The following is a 20,809-nucleotide window of genomic DNA, read 5'->3' as shown; positions in this document are numbered from 1 at the left end:
TTGCCTCAGCAACGCCACACTCCCAGCTCACTGCAAGACAGTCTGCAGCAGCAACAAGCCGGTGAGGCGAGGAGTCACAGTTGAGTCACCGCGCCATGACCTCACCGTCCCTTTCTCTGCAGACGCCACGTTAGCATCCACACACACACACACACACACACACACAGACAACAAGGCGGGAGTTTTTATTTCTTCTGATAGATGCCGGGCGCCCAACAGATCAGATAGAATCGCTCAAAATATGGAGGTGACGGTGACAAAGCCCTTCAGAGATGTTTTAGACCGAGGCTCTACAAACTATTCAAGAACACAAGTAATACAAACACATCTTTCATCACCGTCATGCAAAAGTGAAAGAGAATGAAACAACAAAACGTTTCCTTTCAGAACGTCAGAACAAACATTCAGCCATACTTAACTCATCACCTATTCATATCCCAGCTTTGACTACCAAGCTGCATAATGTCCATATAAACAGCATCAGCAGTATATTGATTGAAAGTCAGGCCCTGCAATACCAAAACTTGTTTAATCTCCTCCCATCATCGGATGCTTTCCTCCATGAATTCTGGTGCACAAAGAAGCATCCAATCACCTGATTATTGACACAAAGGTCACTGTTGGAAATTCTCTTTTCATAATAAAGAGATCACTGGAGGCTGCAGAAGCAGACTGCATAGATAACTGGTTATGTCTGCCTCCCGATGGCCTGATAAATATTTCATCATGTTTGACAGTACAGCGTCATTATCAGTATCCAGAGCTGAGATGGAGCGTGCATCCACTGTATATGAAGGATCAATGACATTACAGAGAATCAGTCTGATCATATAGATCACTGGAAGTTTAGTTAACTTTTCACAACCTTTGATATCAAATAGAATGGCCTTCAGTGGAAGGTATGCTTATAGGTCATTCTACTGAATTTGTGCAAATTGCTGTCACACAATAAGAAAAACCATTTAACAAAACAATTAAGAATTCAGACTTTCAATATTTACAAAGATTATTTTATGATCTAGTTACACACAATACTGTAATTAGATAGGAATTAAACTAAATATATACAAAATCATCATTTATGCTACCTTCCTATGTACTTTCTATTGAGGGGTAGTTGTCCCAATCTCCAACCCCTAAATTTCAATCCCTGAAAATAATACTTAAAAGATTTGTTTTCATTCTTTTCCAATGGTATATTTTACAATATAAGTTTGGTTTATTTTAAACAGAATGTGAAATATTTAGATTCCCTTTACAGTTTGTTTGTTTTTTTAAATTACAAATCATGCTTCAAAAAATACTCTCTTGCTTTTTTATGTCACAACCATTACACAAGTTGTTTGACCACGTGGGTGAAACCTGGTTTTAGCCACAAAACCGAATTTTTGGCCAGGACATTACACAGCATCCCTGTTCCTCATGGCTGCTTGGTGAGTCATTATCTCTCATCTTTTTAAAGTGTGTTCCAAAATCTGAAAAATCAGTATGTCATATTAATACGTGTCACAACCGCACACAAATTATCTACAAGTCAGTAAACCTTTAAGGACTCAAATCAAAATAATACGTTTTGTTGTGTGTACAATTAATCAAATATCTGTTTCTAGCCAGTTACTTGTTAGTATGTTTGAGATACGTTAGAAATTGTGCAAAAATGTCACAACTGTAACAATTTGTAGCGTTACGTTTGTGACATAATCGTTATATATGACATATATATATGTATATATATATACATATATATATGTATATATTCACAGATGATTTTAGACGTGCGTACTTGTTATTTTACAATCTTGCAGCTACTTTTGTTTGTTTCAACCATGAATTCTCTTTTTCCCTCTTTCTCAATTCAGATACTGTATATGGGGGGGGGGGGTTGTTCTATCTTACACTACAGTTATTTTATGACACACTCTAGGCCTTTCGAAATGTTTTAAATGGAATAACACCACATTGGTGCATCAACGGCACAAGTCAAACTTCTCTTGTACAGCAAGCAAAAGCGACCTTTGCATCTCTATTTTTTGCCATTTTAGTTTATGCATGTCAGTGATGCAAGCTGCAAAAACTTTGTCATAAGACAATCAGGGTAGGGAGGATGTTTTTTATTTTATTTTTTGCTGAAAAAAACCCCCAAAATTCACTGCATGCTATTCTCTAAAGAAGCACAACCAGCACATGAACCTGATCAAGCATTGAGCAGCCAAAGCGCTAAAGGCCAGTGAAATTAGGAAAATGTAAATGTATGTCCTAGACATTTAAATCTTCTATTAATTAAACAATTATGTGTTAAAATATCCATTTTGTGCTCGCAGCCTGTTTCCACTGAGCAGTAAATAACATGTTTGTGCACCATTTATAAAGATAGATGCATCATTAAATAGCTGGTCATTATCTTCAGCAGAGCTGATTATCTGCTTCACATTTCTAAATCTGATGATCATAAATGGGAATAAACTATCATCCTAATCCGCGGTCCTGATGAGACAGACCCCCCCCCCCCCCCCACACACACACACACACACACACCAGACTGATGGCTGCAGACACGGTTGAGGGAATCCCAGACAAACCCACCCGAACACATCACCCAGCGGCCCGGCCGGGAGTCCAACCACATCCGAGTCACAACATTATATATTTTCAACAACATTTCATCTTTATTTTAATAACGGAAGAGAGTAGTCTCGTTGTGAGGGGGGGGTGGCGGGGGGGTGGCAGGTTTCTCCAACAAGAACAGATGGCCGCAGGAAACTCACGCAGAAAAAAAAAACAACAAAACAAAAAACGTGGGAGTGAGAAAAGAGCAGGAAATTTACCTGAGAGGATGTCAGCGATCACAAAAGTGTCGGATGATGACCTCCTCTTATTCTTCTTCTGGTACTGATGATTCTTCTTCTGCGCTCTGGTCCACGGTCCTCCTCAGCCTCCCAGCCGAGCCCCCTACTCTCTCTCTCTCTCTCTCTCTCTCTCTCTCTCTCTCTCTCTCTCTCTCTCTCTCTATGTCTCTCTCTCTCTGTCTCTTTCTTCCCCCACAATGCATGCCGGGAACGTGAGGGGTGTCGAATATTCATTACTGCAGTCGATCCGAGCAGCTCATTGGACGAGAGGGAAACAGGAGTACCCCATCGTCATCCCGTAAAATGTGAAGCCTCCCAAAATATAAATACAGATAGATGATATATTACAAATAAGAATAATTACATTTTCTCATTCATATTTGTCATATTTTCTTAATTATATTATATTTTATAAAATTAGGCAGACTAACCCTAATCCTAATCCTAATCATGTCATTGATACTGACTGATTATCAGTAATCAATATTGTGAATTTTAACCAATGAGCAGTGAATAAAATTCCTAAGTGTTATAACAAAGGACTCACCTTCTCTGCTTAACCAAGAAGGCCCAGTGATATACAAGATGTCTTCTTCTTGAGACTTGGATCAAGAATGCAACATACTGTAGTAAAAAAGATGTAGAATGTTTAAGTTAAACAATCACAGGACAAACATTAAATTTATTCTTGTCTTTATTTTAAGAAACAATCAACCAAAAAAGGCGAACTCTAAAAAAAAACCCCAAGGCACTCACAGACTTCAACATCCTGCGATACTCCTGAATTAAAAATTCTACCCTGACCTACGTGATTAGGTCAAAGATCAAAGCTAGTGCTCTGACATACATCACCGCTTTTTAAAGCAGGATGTAAAAACAGCAGCAATTCAAAACACCAGTACCAAAGAAACCCATTACCATGTCTCATCTAAATATCCATCTGTGCCCCGAAACCAGAATAAATTTATCTGAAATGCTGGTTTCTCACAGAAGCCTTGGGATAGCGAGATGGTCTGACCCTGTCCCTGGAGTCAGAACAAAACACATTGAGGCAGCACTTTGTTATCATGCAGACTAGAATAAATCTTCAGCTGATCTGAGGCTCAAGATGAGCAGAAAAATGCTCAGGGCTTCCCTGTTAGGCATTTCCTACTTTCTTCTGTAATGACTACAAAGTATTCCTGTTCAATCTAAAACTGACTTAAAATCTTTCAAATGAGTTTATTTCAATTAATTTTAAACAGTAGTGGAAACTATTTTTGTGTTCTTTCAATTTAATTCAAATTTGATTTTAACTGCATTACACTATATTGTATTGTTTGTGTTGCTTTATACAATTCAATTAAATACAATTACAATTATACAATTTTTTTCAACGCACGAGATTGTTGTGCTCTGTTCTAAGTTTAGAACAAATAATACACTCAGATTGTTCAAGTGCTTTTGTCATCCATGTGAGAACAAAAGTCTACAGTACCATCAAAAGTCTACATGTTGCAGCAAACAAAAAACTGTGGTAAAACTACCTTGGCAGCAAATGGCTCGTGAGCAGTTAGCATCCAATCCACTGAGACAGTGACTTCCAGTAGGAGTTAATAAATGTCAGGTAACTTGAGAGTGAATATTGGACTTAATACCAGAAAGAAAATGAACAATGGGATTGCCACAACAAATATTTCTCTCATGATGCCACTAAATCAGTTTGCGCTTCTTTATTATCTTTTTATGGTGCTCTTTTGTCCTTGCTTTCCAATAAGACAATAACACCCTTATAAATTATAAAACCGTGAATGGAAGCTCTAAGGTTGTTAGTAGACGGCCACCTGGGCGACATGTTGTCCTACTGCTTCTGGTGATGTAAAAGAGTTAAGTAACCAACAGTCTGCAGTCGTAACACAACTGAGGCACTCCTGTCTGTTTACTGCCAGAGAGAGAGAAGATATGACATTCTCTGGTTATTAGAGACACAAAAATATTTTAAATGAATTCATGGACAAATTTCCAAATGAAACATCTTGATTGTGTTGGAGACTTTAATGAGAAGCTACGGCCCAGCTTCTAGCCTTATGATGGCAAACAGCCCCATAATATGATGCAAAAACAACTGATTATCAAATCTGTGATTCGGAGCCAGAATCACTTTTTATTTTGGGGGTGGTGGTCGGGGTGGGTTGACTGCATTGATTTGTTTCAAGCTTCTCACCTGTAGTTTGATGAAGTCCGCTTTAATTCAGCAGGCACAGAGATGAGTAACAAATGTCACCTAGATTCAAGTAACATGTCTGCTTTCAGTAACAGTTTAAATTGTGAACTAATCCAAGTGTGCAGCCTCAGGGGACTGAAAGTCAAATCCATCTTTATTTTAGATTAGTATCTTACTTTCCTGCATCGAGGAACCTGCATGTGATATTTGAGACTCTTTCAAAGCATAAACTATAAATGCAATTTGTCCTAGCCTGAACATCCAACAGATGAGTTATTACTCTCTTGGTCTGATCTTAGGGATATCACCAAGTTATCACAGTAAGACTATTGTAGCTCAGAGCAGTCAGATCTGGGACATTAAACTGTCTCACCAAAGGACAAGTTCACCTCAGGCCTTTCAGGATCTCTTCACTGGTACCTGACTTAAAACTGTATGTTTAAAAAGCATTTTAATTCATTATAGATCACAGTTCATTGTAAACATTTCATAATTTTTTTATGCTCCATTATCTTTTTATTATCTTTTTTAAGTGCCGATACATAAAGTTAAAGTGCATTCACTACATTTATAAAGTCATTTATTGCTACAATCACTCGCCTCGACTTATGAAAGTATTGACAGGCAGACACTTGACCACACACCTTTACTGATCAACAGGAGTTGGGTGGATCTACTGATTCTGCACATGTAGCAGGTCTGCATCCATTGCTGAAATCACCTCAAACATTTGAGGAACTCCGTCAAAGATACCCCCATTATCAGACAGAAAGGGATCAGTCACCCTTCCATTCACCCTGGGGTTTTGCCTCCGTAGCGTTCTTCTATCTGCTCGAACAAAAATACTATGACTAAGCAGAAGCATGAACACAACCAACACCAGGCTGCACACAAACAAAAGGGAAAGGAGTTATATTTAATTCATGGGCTCCTCCAGTGCAGGAAAAACAAGTTTTTCTGATTCGCTAAGGATTGGAAAGTCCACACAGACGGCTCTAGACTATTTGATTAGTCTACCAGGAAACAGCAACAGCCGTGGGCACACATCAGACAGGAAGTAGCTGCTTTGGCTGCTTAATGTCACTGGATTACTGACACTGGGTGGGCTGTAGCATCCTGCAGGGCACAGCTGCATTTCCTATAAGGCTGCTCCTTCTTAATGGGCAGCAAATGCATAATGAAGCACGAGGGCTGAGAAATGGGTGTAGTTGTAGTGACAGCCATATCCATATTCTCCATAGAACTTGTCTTTTTGTAATTTGCTGCATCCTCACAGCTTTTCTGCACAGAGAAAATTCTCTGATGATGATGATGCATTGGTTCAGTGTAGAAAAGATAAATGTCTGATCCTTTGGAATTACAGTATATTTACATATTGATCAGTTAATGTGAAAATCAGCATGTTTTTAGGTGGGTTTGGTCAGCGTTGTGACAATGAATAACAAAAGTGACATTTCATCTGGACCTGCAAACATATACATATGCAGTTTATGTGTATGTATACATTGTGTGCATCTTGTGAGGGTTATTTGCACACTAACGTCACAGGGAGCATCGACAGCGCCATTGATTATTTTTCTTGTCCTGCCTCATTTCACTAAGAGGTCCAAACAACTGCTGGTGGCATTTTTATTTATGCGTCTAACAGAGAGAACTGCAGCACAGAACAGACAAACAGGATGGATTAGAATCAACGACCACATCCGTATGCAATCAATGTGAAAATTACACTCATTTTCAACACACAAAACAAACTGTGTTTGCAACAAATACAGCTCTTTGGAAAATGCCTTCATTTTAGCTGTAGTGTAATTGTAATTTTGAACAAATAAAGCAAATCTCCAAATGTAAAAAAAAACAACACTCTCCTGTCTGTGTGTGTGTGCATGTGTGTGCATGTATGTGTGTGTGTGTGTGTGTGTGTGTGTGTGTGTGTGTGTACACGCATGTGCTTGCGTGTGTATGTGAGTGTAATTAAATTTGGGGAATGAATGGACCTTTGCCTCTAAGCAATAATACAGGAACTGGACTCTTCCTTTTTTTTCTGGGTGGGTAGGTAAGGCATCGCTTGGTTTGAGGCTGGTTTGGGATTAGAAAAAGATTTGACGGGTTGGAATGGAAACAAAGGTGAGCTCGATTGGTTTGGGACTTTGGGATTAGAAATAGATATGACGGGTTTGTATGACGACGAAGATGAGCTCGATTGGTTTGAGGATGAGATGGGGTTAGAAATCAATGAAGTGGGTTGGTACGAGGATGGCATTGGTCTGAGTTGGTATGGGAATGAAGATGGGCTATGATGGTATGAGGATGCGTTGGAACTGAACCTGTCAATGAGTGGATGAGTGGTTTTGTATTGCAGCAGGTACTCCGGGTAGATCTGGTGCTTCTCAAACACAACATATATGGAAGGATTTGAAACATTATCCACACAGCTGTCAAAGAAATTTATGTCGTCGCCATTCTTAGAAGGAGGCCGGCGATAATCCGGGGACCCCTTGGTGTAATCTCCCACCAGAAGGTGTGCGACAAACATGGATTTCACATCAGAGTCACTGGTGTAGCTGTGAGAGTATTTGGCATCCTTGGCAAAGTAACTACCTATGTTTGGAAACAGAAAAAGATTTATTACTTTTCATTATTATATTAGTGATGTCACCCAATCCAGGATTGGTTATGAAATTAGAAATTATACAATCAGAGCACAATAACTTTTTGATGTAATACAGCAATTGCTCGTTCTTTCCTTGACAGTCCTTGAACTCACCTTTGCCAAAAGCAGTTCCATGAGTTCCACAGAGTCTCCAGTCAAAGTTGGTTTGACAGATGGTGTCCACGTATTTATTGTCCGTGCCATGAAAAAGCTTTTCTTCTCTCACTCTGCGCCCACCTCTGCTGTTCTGCATCTGACCTTTCTGCCTTCATTTCAGAGAAACAAATTAGGGAATGTGCATTAATTCAATAATAACTGAATTTAATACATTTTGAATGAATGAAATTGTGTGACTTCAGCTAAACAGCAACACCCCTGGCTACAAGTGGGAATTACAGGATAATGCTGAACCCGAAACCAGATCTAACAGTGCCATAGATGGTAATAATTCACATTCAGTGAACTACAGTTTGCCTACAGAGAAACATCTACTTAAGCCTTAGCTTAGTGTTGGTTGGCAGTTCCTAGTTTTTTTGCTGCTTCTATACAGTACATTAATTTTTCATTACTGTAATATTTATTCATTTCACAACGAACAAAAAAAAATTTTTTTCAAACTCCCACAAAAATGTAGCTCTTGCTAATGGTGGGAAAGGATATAAGTGACATTCAATTCTCATCAAATGGCTTTGCAGCAGTCAGAGGTATTTATCATTTCCAACTATCATACATACCACTGGAACACCTCCCAAAGAGCTTTGTTCTGAATCCTCTCAATTTTGACAACATCAAATCCTGTCATGGTTGCGGAGAAAAGAGACTCGATTTTCTGAAATTCTTCTGAGAAGTGCTGGAGGGGGATTCTCTGGAAAACATGCAGGAAAGAAAGAAAATCCATCAGGAAATGTTAATTTTCTTAAAAACCCCTTTGTGATTTCCTATAATAATGTTTCATCCAATTGTGATAACAAACAGTTTGTTATCACGCTGTGCAATAATAACAATACACACTTTGGAACCATTATGAGCAATTATGAACATCAAGAAAAGAATGTCAGATTTGGCTACTAACTGTTATGCTAGTTAGTCTGTTAAACCAACAATTTGTCAGCATATAACATCTTAGCCTTATAATATTGGTTAAAAAGTGTTGCTGCAGGTGTGATCTCTTCTCTGCACCTTGTATCCCGTTTGAGGGATCTGAGACTTGTCCCAGTGGGATGGTACAGGAGCAAACATCAGACCAAGAGGCTTTCTGTGGTTGAAAAGAAAATGGAATTTGGGATTACTTTTATTGTGATAATGTTTGAACGAAACTTTTTTAAAAGTGGAATGATATCTTTGTCATACCTCACTCTCTTGGCTTGGACATCAGCTGCAGATACAAACCGGGGTCGTCTTCTCACGACTTTCTGTGTGCCGTACTGCTTGTTTGTTTGAATCATACCTAAGGACCAAAAACATATGACATTATAGATAATATAGGACCAATATTTTAATATGTACTAGATGTCAACACAAAGAACAAATGTATAATGCTTTTTACTTTTGAAACAGAGTGAGTATGTCTGTGAACCAGCAGTGAATTCCACCATATCTTTGCTGTTGTCCAGGAACTTCTGCTCCAGTGTAGAACTGTCCATGTCTGCTGGTTTGTGTCCACCACCCTGCAAAAAAGGAGAGATAAGTCCTTGGCTCAGAACAAATCTGCCATTCTTGATGACCAATCCGGGGCCAGTTCAGGTGACACGAACAGATATAAACTACAGGAACTTTCCCTCAAATAATTTTCTATTGCAGAAACAGGACCTCCTCAGTGCCACTCACTGGATCACACAGACGGTCCTTGGCCTGGAAAAAAGAGGTGCTAACAGTCCCAAACAAATTGAACCATTCCGTTTTCTTCAATTAGGGGGAGGGGGAGATATTGATGCTTGTCCTTTAACCGGTAGGGCAAAAATGAGGGATACAACTTTGCCATCAAATAGGATTCTATAGACACCCAAAGAATGGACGAACAGAGGGGATGAAAAATTCCTTCCTCTACTCTGAGGTAAAAAACTGAGTGGAACCCTGGTTTGGAATTCCAGGTATAAAAGGGTTTTAAGACTTACAGGAGAATATGATGAATATTTGTTAAATAGGTGTCAAAGCATCAGGAGTGTTTACAGGTAAACAGCCTGCCTGGGACTATTTTATTTATTTATTTTATTTATTCAGTTCATTTTTCTTCTTTCCAGACATGTTATTACAACATATTTCACTTTCATCAGTGTTGAAACATTATCCGCAACATCCGAAAAGAAAAAAAAAGGGTTGACGGGTAGAAGCCATTGGCTTGTAAGAATCCCATCCCCTAAATTATCAACAAAAACATCTCTGTCATTAGAATATGTAATCAACAAACTCAGACATTAAAAGTCTTCAACCAGCTCATACATTGAATTTTGACAGATGCCCATACCCTTATCCACTTCCAGACATTAGCTTTTTACCCTAGAGTATAACATGTTTACATTCTTCCTAGGAACACAAGGTTTGTTAACATCATGGATAGTCAAAACTAGACGTTGACCTTGCCAGTGTTCTCCACAAGAATGTAATGATCATATTAACCTCTTTGAGCAGACAGTGTTTATACAAGAATTAACCAGTTTGTTACAGACACTTGAACAGTTTCACATGGTATTATATTGTCAAAAGATATCAACATGCTCTTTAAAGTCTCAAGTTAATGTTATCCCATTTTATCACAAATACATGTTGTTGTTTTTTGTTTGTTTTGGTTTTGTTTGGTTTTTTTGTTCATTAGTCCATGTTTCTGACATCAATGGTGTAGATTTTTCGACTGTTCCGTGAAATACTTGTCGTGTCCAAAATTAGTAGAGCTCCCAATATTGAAGTGACTCTGTTGTACTGATCTTTGGTGTAGTAACAATTCTTGTCCGTCTTAATTGCTCATATTTCACCAACTCCTCTGCACTCCTGATCACCATTGTTTTCATCTGGTCTGGAGAAAGCCCCTTTGTTTTGATGAAGATCCTGCAGTTGTTCGTCCAGGTGTTGTCGATCAGTCCATTCTTCTTCAGTTGTCGAGCGTTTTTGGCGATATCAGCATTCTTTTTAGTGAGATTCTCATTGATGTAGACATTTTTTCCTTTCAGTTTGAAGCCTTGTTTCAGAAGAGCAATTTTGTGTTTACGATTGTTGAATTTTATCAGCACTGCAGGTGGTCTCCTACCTCCAGATGGTAATGGGTAACATGTCTCAATCTGGTCCGGATCTACAGTTATCTCCAGGTCCCTCAGTTGAGAACTCACTTGTTGCTCCAGAGATTCGATGTCAGCGCTAGCCATAGCATTTCTGTAATTCCTCGGCTTGATTTTGATTCCAGTGATAATCACATCATTTATACGAATGCTTTGTTCCAAATAATCCATTCTTTGTTGTCCCTCTTCCAAGACGACAATTTTTCGGTCTCTTTCATCCATGTCTTTCTGCATTTTCTTCATTTTGTCCTTCATTTCTTCCAAGGCGTCTAGCACCGGTTTGAGCTTTTCTTCCAACTTTTTATCAAAGTCACTCCCTAACTTATCAAAGTTGCTCTTTAACTCACTCTTTAATTCTTTCATAGAGACCATCTGGTCTTTAGTGTCCTCCGATTTTGCTTTTGGTTTCGTCATTTTGCAGAGAATAAGTGAGAGTCAGTCTGGGTATGAGTTAGAGAGATAGAGACAACAGGAGACAGAAGAAAGACGTCTGCTCCCGTTGAGAGCCGGAAGTATAAGTTTTGACATATTTTTGACAATATATATATATATATATATATTTTTTTTATATTTATTTATTTTTTTTATTGACAATAATAAAATCAGTAATAAAATCAGTCTATACATCTATACATCACAAAATAGTAAACCTCCCTATGACTGGTTGCAACTGTTAAACAAATGAAATTTTAAAAAAGTATTAATTTAAGGACTTTGGACATGGTAGTCTTATCTTATTATCATATATCGGGCTGTTTCCTTGTCCTTCCAGTCTGAGTTAAGATGAGATCACAAATAAAAGAAACTGATATTGCTTTACATAAAGATTGATTTTCACATGACTTACATTCACTGGCAGTCACATCAACAACTGCTTTCCACAGTTAGGTCAGTAAGCCTTGCCTAAAATGTAATTATTGAGTGATACTAGCTATTTACTAGGCTGTCTCAATAGAATGTAATACACCAAATTTTGGAACGTGCCCAAATATTCAATAATAATATTGGATGAAAATAGAGGAACAACGTGAACTCAAATGCATAAATAGATTTTCAGCTTGTTTTTCACGCTGCCTTCACATACTCCACTGGAAGTGTGAAATCATTTTGAAAGTGTAAAACAGAAGGACATAAGATAAAATGACGAGAAGGGCTCTGCTTTGAAAGTCAGCTGACGGAGCGATACCGTCTATTAAACTTTACATTTCTCAGATGTGGGTCCAATGTGGGTCGTGATTTTGAGTTATTAAATTTCCATCCCTTCAAATGAAAGTTAAAATGACAGTGTTGAACACTGTCCCATTCTTATTTTAGGGTATTTTTCTTGCAGGATAGTCTCAGTAAGATCATTAAAATGATAAAGGCCTTCTAATATAATTTAAAAAAAGTATTGATTACACCTGTCTGTATCTCCAGCTCTCACTACTTATGGCTCTCAAAGGGAGTAGACATTTTTCTTCTGTCTCCTGTTGTCGATCTCTCTCTAACTCATACTCATACTGACCTTCACTGACACTCTGCAAAAATGCTGAGAGGAAGATGAAAAAACAGCACAAAGCTTTGATTTGTTCCAAATCAAAGCCTTGTTCCAAATGCTTTCGTATGAATGATATGATCATCACTGGCATCAAAATCAAAGCCGAGGAATTACGCACATGCTGTGGCCAGGGGAGAGGGAACTGAACACAACGCTGACACCGAGACTGTGGAGCAACAAGTGATTTCCCAACTGAGGGATCTCAGAATCACGTCAATCAAAGCCAAGTTTTACATGGAAAGTTGAAAAACTGTCAATATCAGAGACATACTGTATATTAATGAACGAAAAAAAACCATGGATTTCTGTTTGGAGGGACAACATTTAGTTTGAGACGTTAAAGAGAATGGGCCAGGGTTACTCCTCTGATTCTGGGTTAAGTTACCTCCCTTTGTGAAACCGAAAACTCTGGTTTTCTCTAATTTTAGTGTTAACTTACCCAGGTTTTCCACCAAACCTGCTTTGTGAAACCGGCCCAAAGACTAATATCTGGAAGTGGATATAGGTATGAACGTCTGTCAAATTTCAATGTATGAACTGGTTGAAAACATTTAATGTCTGAATTGGTTGACAACATGTTGTAATGAGAGACACGTTTCACAAGCCTATTGGCTTCTACCCCTCAGCCCTTTATTTTTTGGATGTTGTTGTTGATGTTGTAATTGTGATGAAGGTGTGACGTCTGTTATACTAACACATCAGAAAAAAAAAATACAGAAATGTGTGCATAATCACCATGAAAACTATGTAAAAATGTTCATTCATTCATTCAAAGTGTTATTAATCTAAAATTACTCACAGTTGAAGCATACATATTCCAGTTTCCAAACTCATCTTCCCAGTACCAAACCCACTCAGTGGTGAAGATGAAGGTTGGTTCCAGTAAAGAGTTGGCAGTGGACAGCCGTCGTACTTTCAATTTGTCCGGTCCACAGGTCATTGTGTCAAAATACACAAACGGACCGCTGCTACTGAAGACAGCAAAATGAAAATCATTTAATTCATGACATTCGTTTCATTCATTTTGTAAACGGCTGTCTTCAAAGTTTGATGAAGCATCAATCTCTGCTGGATTTTCTTCAGGTCAAGGACACCTTAGAGTCCATGAATGCAGACGGTTCAACCAAATTCAATATAGTTTTTTTGGGAGTAGCTTTTTCTGGGAAAAAATTGCCTTAATTAATTTTCACTCAAATCAAACACATTTCACCAACATGGGACAAACCAGACATCAGTTTTTGTACTGCTGAACCCAGAACACATACTACTATTGGTTGCTGTTGCAATTTTTGTCACGTTGAAGTTGTATTTAGTCCTGTGTACTGTCCTGATTCTGATCCTCTGGTTTTTATGTTGCTTCCCTTTCCCCTAGACGGGTTATTCAAATGAGACACCATTTGTGTGCGTTAAAATCTCCTGCACTGTGGGCTTTAAATTGTATTTTGGTATTGAAGATGAGTCTGAAATGGTTAAGTTCAAGAACAACATCTTAACATCTTCTCAGAACTACATTCTAATAGATTTTAGCAGACTTTACCTGTGCGTGTTGTTAGGGTCACAGTAATCCTTCTCTATCGTCTCGTTTTCGGGCATGGGATTCCACTGATCATCCTTTCTGATTTCCCATCTATATGGTATCTTGTCGTGAGCCTTAAAACATCGCTCTGAGGGCGCAGCAGCCATAAAAACAAACTTATTGTCACTGAATCACACACTGAATAAGCGTGACACTGCTGGTATTTCCACTCACCCTCATGTATACAGCGTCCTTTGATGAAGTACAGGCATATCTCAGTTTTATCTAAAAGGAACAAAACGGAGATGCAGTACAACATGTCTCTGATTTCACACAGTTCTTTCAGAAAAGTGGTTAAGTTCTTTACCTCTGACAGGCCTTTGCCTTTCTTTTCTGTTGCCCCCACTGTCACCATTACTCTCTTCCTTGACAACAGCAGAGGCATCATCGGTAGAGTGGGTTCGATGCAGGTGTTTCTGGTTACCACCGCTGCCTCCGTCAGCTGTTGAAGTTTCATTTGGATTCTGGATTTTGCCTGTGTTCTGCCCATCGTCACTGCTTGTATCAGTGTTGTTAGCAGCAGGAAGGTGCAGATTGGAGGCCTGCTGCTGGTCTGTGTTGGCTTCACTGGGTCCAGTATCCCCTGTATCACCAAAATCCAACTGATCAATGGTGCCGATGGCAGCATGGATGTCACCAGTGGAACACGTTTGTGGCAACCATGGCTGCCTCCTCCAATCACCCCTGCCACCCCGGGGGCCTCCTCTTCCTCTAAAAGCTGTATTTAGAGTGCCACCGGTGTGGGAGGGAAATGGTCGCGGTTGATGACCGCTCTGGAATCCTCTATGGCCCCTTTTGCCACCTCTTCCTCTATTGCCCTGGTGACCACCTTGCCATTGAATGCTGTCTTGGTTGCCCTTACTGCCCCTTTCAGAGTATTTCAAAGCCAATATATTTGCATAAACTGACTTCAAGGAGCTAATGAGGTCATCAGGTACACCATAATCTTGCAGGACTTTCAAGGGCTGTGAAGCAGTGAAATCATGAGTCCGGGTACAGCTGCAGTATCGGTTCATGTACTTCTCACACATGTGAAGTCTCTTACAACTGTAACCATCCTTACACAGACTGGACTCCCCCAAACCGTTGTTGTAATTATGACATATCTGGAATAAGAGGGGTGAATCAAAGCAGAAGTATTGTTATAATCAATCATTTAGAATAACAAATACAGATGTTATCCTGAGAAGTCCTGAGTCGAGATGATCATATCAACAAATCGCCTTTTTAGGGAGGGGCTTGTTTACCCATAACCAGACAAACAAGCTCAATCAGTACCTCTGGAAGTGGCGCTCAAACTTACTTGAGGCAGGAGCCTGTCGTCGCTCTGCATCATCAGGACGCACAACTCTGTCTTACTCAGATTCTCCAGCTCATGTTTTTTCAGTATCTGCAGGTTGTGATCAGAGTCCAGCTCATGGGAGAAGTTGCATTCTCTCCTGCCACCATGGAACACAACGAACAAAGATTAACAGAGGCTCTAGAAAATGGTGATTTCTGAAGCCTATCAAAGCTGACTTTAGGCAGCAGGCAGGTTACATCCAACAATTAACTAATGGACTTATGTGTTTGTGTTTTAGTCCATGGTTTTTAACTCTAAACTTAAAATTTCATGGTTTCAGTCCCTCATTCATTCCAGGCTCTCTAGTGAGGGCCACAACATGAAAGTTATGAGGAGTGTGGACTATTGCCACAGTAGTGTAATATCTCCAGTGTAGTGCCACCTACATTTCTTGCCCACTAATTCTTTGTATAAAGATGCAAATTAAAGATGATTTATCCATCAAAAGAAAGCTATTTGAGTGTTTCAATCATTAAGTGTTTTATTCTTTTTCAAGGAAATGTATTCCTTTTTTCATAGTGACAATAATTGTTTTCTTTTAATGAAATAATAATGAAATGGTTTGTATAAGTGTGAGAACACAGACTTTGACTTGTAAAGAGATGTTGGACTTCACCAACTGCATTTGAATGTGCCACCTCTGTCAAGGTATGAATGGCCAATATGACATTAACCCGTAAGAACCTAAACCCATTTATCATTATAGGGAAAATTGTGTGGGTTATAACTTAGACCAAGTGGTCCACAAAGAACACATTTCTATAGTTTTTTTTTCTTTCACAATAACACGTTTTATTACCTAAAGTCTGTTTTGTTACATAGGCCATAAGTAGTAAACATATTCCTTATTTGAACATGAATAAACCTGACAGTTTCTTATTTGCATTTCCATAACATATATCAAAAGTGTGACTTTCAATAGCAAGGTTTAACATAAAATTCTTCATCGATTTTGCTTTCCATCACAAAATATGCAAACTGCATTAAAAATAAATATGCACATGGACTTATAAATGAAGTCCATGCGCAGCTCCTTCTGAACAAAGTTGAGTTGAGATACGCAATCCTCCATTTTTAAGGCAAAGCGAGCGGATAATAAATGAATGGCTGCACTTGACGCGCTGACAATAGATTGTAGTTTGCCGTCGCTTCTTCTACGGCCGAGGAAGAACAATCCTCAAACGAATCCCTGGGATCACCAGCGCCCCCTACCATGAGGCAGGAGAACTGCGTGCGTCACTTCGTGCCTGTTTCCAGCGGTTTCAGGACCGCTCAACTCAAGACGTTACGGTTACACGCATACACTTGTTGACAAAAAAAACAACAACAACATTGTACATTATACACATTAGCTGGATAAATATAACCATTTAATTTGGTTTATTTCATTTTTTTTTTCTTTCACGATGGGCAGGTGAGGCCTAGCCTCACCTGATCGCACGTCCCTGGTTTAGTACACACAGTATATTATGAATAAATTATAATTTAATGGGTATTAAGGCAGACATTAAGCTACACAAGGAAGCTTTAAGGCTCACTGTAGGCCTCATCCTACCTTAGTTGACCGAACTGACAGGATCCACCGAAGAGGACACTTTTACACAGGTGCAGCCCCTCGCAGCCCCCCAGGCAGCCTCTGGCTCTGCACAGTCTCAGCCTGGTCCTCGCCACCAGCTTCGGTTGTCCGAACGGACAACAAGAGACAAACTTCTCTCGGTTACTGATCATCTTGGACAAGTGGGCTGGATCAGAGCCCAGATTAAAGACCAAGTCATCAGTGTTGATAGATCCCTGGTTGGCGCAGAGGAACTTTAAAATATCAGACTCATTCATGTCGACGCTGTTTGTCTCCTTCCACCACCGACAAGCAGAGACACTGAGCGGGGCGTTCACAGGTGGACGGCAGGACGGGTTCGTTTCTGTAGAAGGGAAAATGAAACTTAACCACGTTAGAATGACTTTTAGCTGCACTGCTTCTGTTCTCCACTAGAGGGAGCCCCCGGTGTTGGATCGCATCATTCAGGTCCGGATTCTAAGGAAGGATGAGGACATCTGCTTAGAATCATCTTGAGATCTATATTCTCATAGGAAAGACACGTGTAAATGAATACAGTATTAGTAATAGAAATCAAGCATTAAATACTCAGGATCCTTCACCACATGGGATCCAGTCTATTAGTGGATCAATAACGATTGAGTGACTTAACTTCAGTGTTTGCTTGTATTTAACAATAGTAATCTTAGTTAGGTATTCAGAAGTCGGTTTGATGGTAGAAAATAAAATATAACACAGCTTCAGACTTCATGTAGAATCAAAGTTGTCCCTATTAATTGAATTTATGAGTAAAATTTATATTTAGAAATTAAAATAAAGTCTGCTACAACTTACTTCTTTAAAATCACAGCTTAAAAAACACGTCATTGCCGCTGCTTTTAGTCAAATCAGTTCCATACTCAGTTCTTACTACTGCATCATAACTTTTTTTGTTGCATTTGTTGTCTCTTTAAATCAAAGCTTTTGATTTTTAATTTTTAATTTACCTGCTTTCTCTATGTTGTTTGGATAAATTGCAAATAATGCATTTTCCATTTTTCTATGTGAATGCTACCGCATCTTTCAGGATTGGCAGTTTCCTTCTCCATTCCATCCTCATGTTACCTCTGTCTCTCACTTTTGTTTCCTGTTTCCATTGCTGTTTGATTTTCTCCCATTTTTACGTTGGTTTGTGTGTTTGTCTGCATTCCCCAGCTCAGTCCCATCTCCTCCTCCCCTGAAATCTTCAGCTATACCTGAGCCTCAAATTACTTGAGCCCTGGTCATCCAGTCAGCATCCGTTGGCTCATCTGTGTAACCCAGTGATCAAATGTTGGACTGCTTTTGATAGTTTCAGTGATCTGGTTTTTAATCTGCGTTCTCATCTGTATTTGATATCAGCTCCACTAAGTCTGGAACTTTCTTCACTTTGGTCCAACTGTGCTGAAAACAGTGATACTAGACAAACACTAGACAAATAAGAGTTCTGGGGAAAAGGATTCCCTGGAAATCTTCATCTGAGACAAATCCCACTCATAACCAAGACTTTTTTTTCGTTCAGCAACATCCTTAAAAAACGCATTTCATGTTATGACTGACATGTGAATAAAGCTATGACTCAGAAATAAAACACAACAGTCACATCCTCCTACGCTTTGTTAGTGACTAGTGAGTGGAGGATAACAAAATATAAAATATTACCTGACTCTACCTGAAAATATTAAAACATAAATAAGAATTTACAACAGAGTTAAAATGAAATGACACCAGAAAAAGCATTTGGTATCCTACCTTTCTCACACACTAAGGTGAGGGACACAATCTGAATGTATTTACATGATGCTACAGTATCAAAAAAACGTAATAAAGACAAGTTTAGTAATATGAAAAAACTGATTTTGTCATTATCAGCAAATAAGTAAGTCTTATTTTAAATTCTGCACACAGTAGGTTTCTACATCCCGCGAAGCGGTGATGTAGAAACCTACTGGGATGTTGCAATCTCCGACTGCCTTGTTTTAAACGTAATTAAATCATATGAAAGCAATTTGTCAAAACATTGGAAGTAAAATATTACATCTTCCCTGTGTTTTTTTAATATAAATGTTGGGAAATCATTCAGTGCATTCCGATGTTACAGTTAATTTCATAATCAAGATGATAGTTACTTTATAATTCCAGAAGCACAAAAGAAAACTGAAACATTCATTTTCAGCCCGCTTTCCAGCTCAAAACCTCAACATAGGTGTGCATGAGCAGACATACATTTATTATGTAAATATAAAGTGCTTACCTGCTCCTTCCTCGCCATGCAAATAGGCTTGCCTACTGGGGATTCTTTAAACAGTTTGCTTATTACAGTAAAGAAAATTAATCAATGTTTAATTATGCTGAGCGCTGTTGCTGCACAGCAAGGTGATTCCAGGTTCGAGTCCCACTCTGTGTGGAGGTTGCATGTTCTCCCTGTGTCTGCATGGGTTCTCTCCAGGTTCTCTGCCTTCCTCACACCTTCACAAACATGCACTTCAGGTTAATTGGCCGGTCCAATATTGACCATAGGAATGAGTGTTTGTGTGCATGTTTATGTGTCTGTGTGTAGTTTCGTGGTACACTGACGTTGCTCCCTGAGTTTCCCCGCCTTACGCCCTAAGACAAGCTGGGATAGGGTCCAACTCTGTGTTTTTTTTTTAATATAGCTTAAATTTAGATCCACTTCTGTTGATTTACTTTCAGAAGAATATATTCAGTTTTGTCGGTCAAGTTAAAAAATTTAAATTAGATATGATTTTTTAAGGCCAAAAAGGACAAAAAAATTAAATATTCTGAAACACACAAATCCAATTATTTTCCAGGTCTCAATCTGCAGCTTCACAGTGAACATTCATTATTCCTCATCTTCAATCATTTGCATTTGTTTATTACTTGCAGCACAATTCCCATTAGCCTCGTTCCTTTCAGTTTCCTTCTCCCTGAAGAAAACACATTGTCATTAGAATCGATTTTTAAAAAAAGATTTTTGCTACTTCTTTCTCATCTGTTGCCAGCAGATACTTTGAATCAACATGTTCTTTAATCTGATTCGAAGGCCCATACTGGATAAATACAAATTAATGTTGGCATTTTGTGAATTTAACAAGTTATGAAGAGGTTTCATTCTTGGTGACCTTCATTGAAGCTAGAATTTTATTGTGACATCATAACATAGAAACAGTTTATTGTTTTCCTTTCATTTGTCACTTACACGATCATAAAACAATTGTCGAACACAACTTGTGCAGCAGAGCAGACAAACCCCTTGTAAAGTGACTGAACATTACAGTAATTACTCGTATTGCAGGTTGTTGGCAAATTTTGCTGATAGCTAATGTCAGTTGTCAGTAGGTTAACGTTTATATTTGATAATCTTTAGCCTTAAACTGAGCTAATCCTTTCATTGTTAAACACCATTTCAGTGTTCATCTTATCTGGTGGAAAACCACAAGGCCAGCTTGGGTTGGTCTAATATTTACCCAGTCATTAGGTCAAAAACAAGCTCGTTTTGACAAACCAGTTTTATATTGTTTAGCTTACATAACTTTCATTATTAACTTTCATTATTCATTATTCATAACATTCGTTACACCTGAAAATAGTTTGGCTTTAGCAGCAAACTTGATGGATAACTTAGGTCAGTTCAAATGTATTGGTTACAAACTTCCCTTGTTTCTCACTGATACTTTGACTTCTAAGTGGCTGCAGCAGCGCAACACCTACCACATGCATATGGACCTGGACTGCAAAGGGCCCAACTCTGAGCTTGTACAGCTGCATTGCTTTGATGTAGTGAGAAAAATAAGTAAAAACAAGCAT

At 38.8% G+C, this 20,809-nt stretch overlaps 2 protein-coding genes across 3 annotated transcripts in view; both read right to left on the bottom strand.

The window, feature by feature from the left end:
• The window catches only part of syn3 (synapsin III), a 94,732-nt gene extending 91,808 nt beyond the window's left edge, over window positions 1-2,924 (bottom strand). Inside the window, exon 1 of the mRNA XM_068306805.1 lies at window positions 2,826-2,924. The gene's annotated coding sequence lies outside the window, so the exon portion shown is untranslated. The remainder of the gene's footprint in view (window positions 1-2,825) is intronic.
• A 2,638-nt stretch (window positions 2,925-5,562) lies between these two features.
• Window positions 5,563-17,338, bottom strand: si:ch73-252i11.1 (uncharacterized protein LOC553517 homolog). 2 transcript variants are annotated; one of them, XM_068306822.1, is made up of 12 exons: window positions 16,982-17,338; window positions 15,388-15,523; window positions 14,392-15,190; window positions 14,259-14,309; window positions 14,046-14,172; window positions 13,308-13,479; window positions 9,249-9,369; window positions 9,053-9,149; window positions 8,882-8,957; window positions 8,437-8,567; window positions 7,817-7,968; window positions 5,563-7,650 (listed from the first exon to the last, which is right to left on the bottom strand). In XM_068306822.1, exons 1-12 carry the CDS (start codon window positions 17,257-17,259, stop codon window positions 7,055-7,057), a joined length of 2,736 nt encoding a protein of 911 aa, XP_068162923.1. In that variant the 5' UTR covers window positions 17,260-17,338; the 3' UTR covers window positions 5,563-7,054. The 2 variants fall into 2 exon arrangements, with proteins under 2 accessions (XP_068162923.1, XP_068162924.1); XM_068306823.1 differs by having other exon boundaries at window positions 13,308-13,476.
• Between the last annotated feature and the right edge of the window lie 3,471 nt (window positions 17,339-20,809).

Source organism: Antennarius striatus, chromosome 22, assembly GCF_040054535.1.
Source record: "Antennarius striatus isolate MH-2024 chromosome 22, ASM4005453v1, whole genome shotgun sequence".
NCBI lineage: Eukaryota > Metazoa > Chordata > Actinopteri > Lophiiformes > Antennariidae > Antennarius > Antennarius striatus.
Note: the sequence above shows the minus strand (reverse complement) of the source record. Positions and strands in the feature narration are given on the sequence as shown.

Excerpts from the sequence above, each read along its gene's own strand:
- si:ch73-252i11.1 (XM_068306822.1), bottom strand. The coding sequence starts at position 17,259 with ATGAATGAGTCTGATATTTTAAAGTTCCTCTGCGCCAACCAGGGATCT. Across the intron at positions 13,480-14,045 it reads GACCCTAACAACACGCACAG|TAGCAGCGGTCCGTTTGTGT; the intron begins GTAAAGTCTGCT and ends TGCTGTCTTCAG. Across the intron at positions 7,969-8,436 it reads CTTTGGGAGGTGTTCCAGTG|GCAGAAAGGTCAGATGCAGA; the intron begins GTATGTATGATA and ends TCTGAAATGAAG.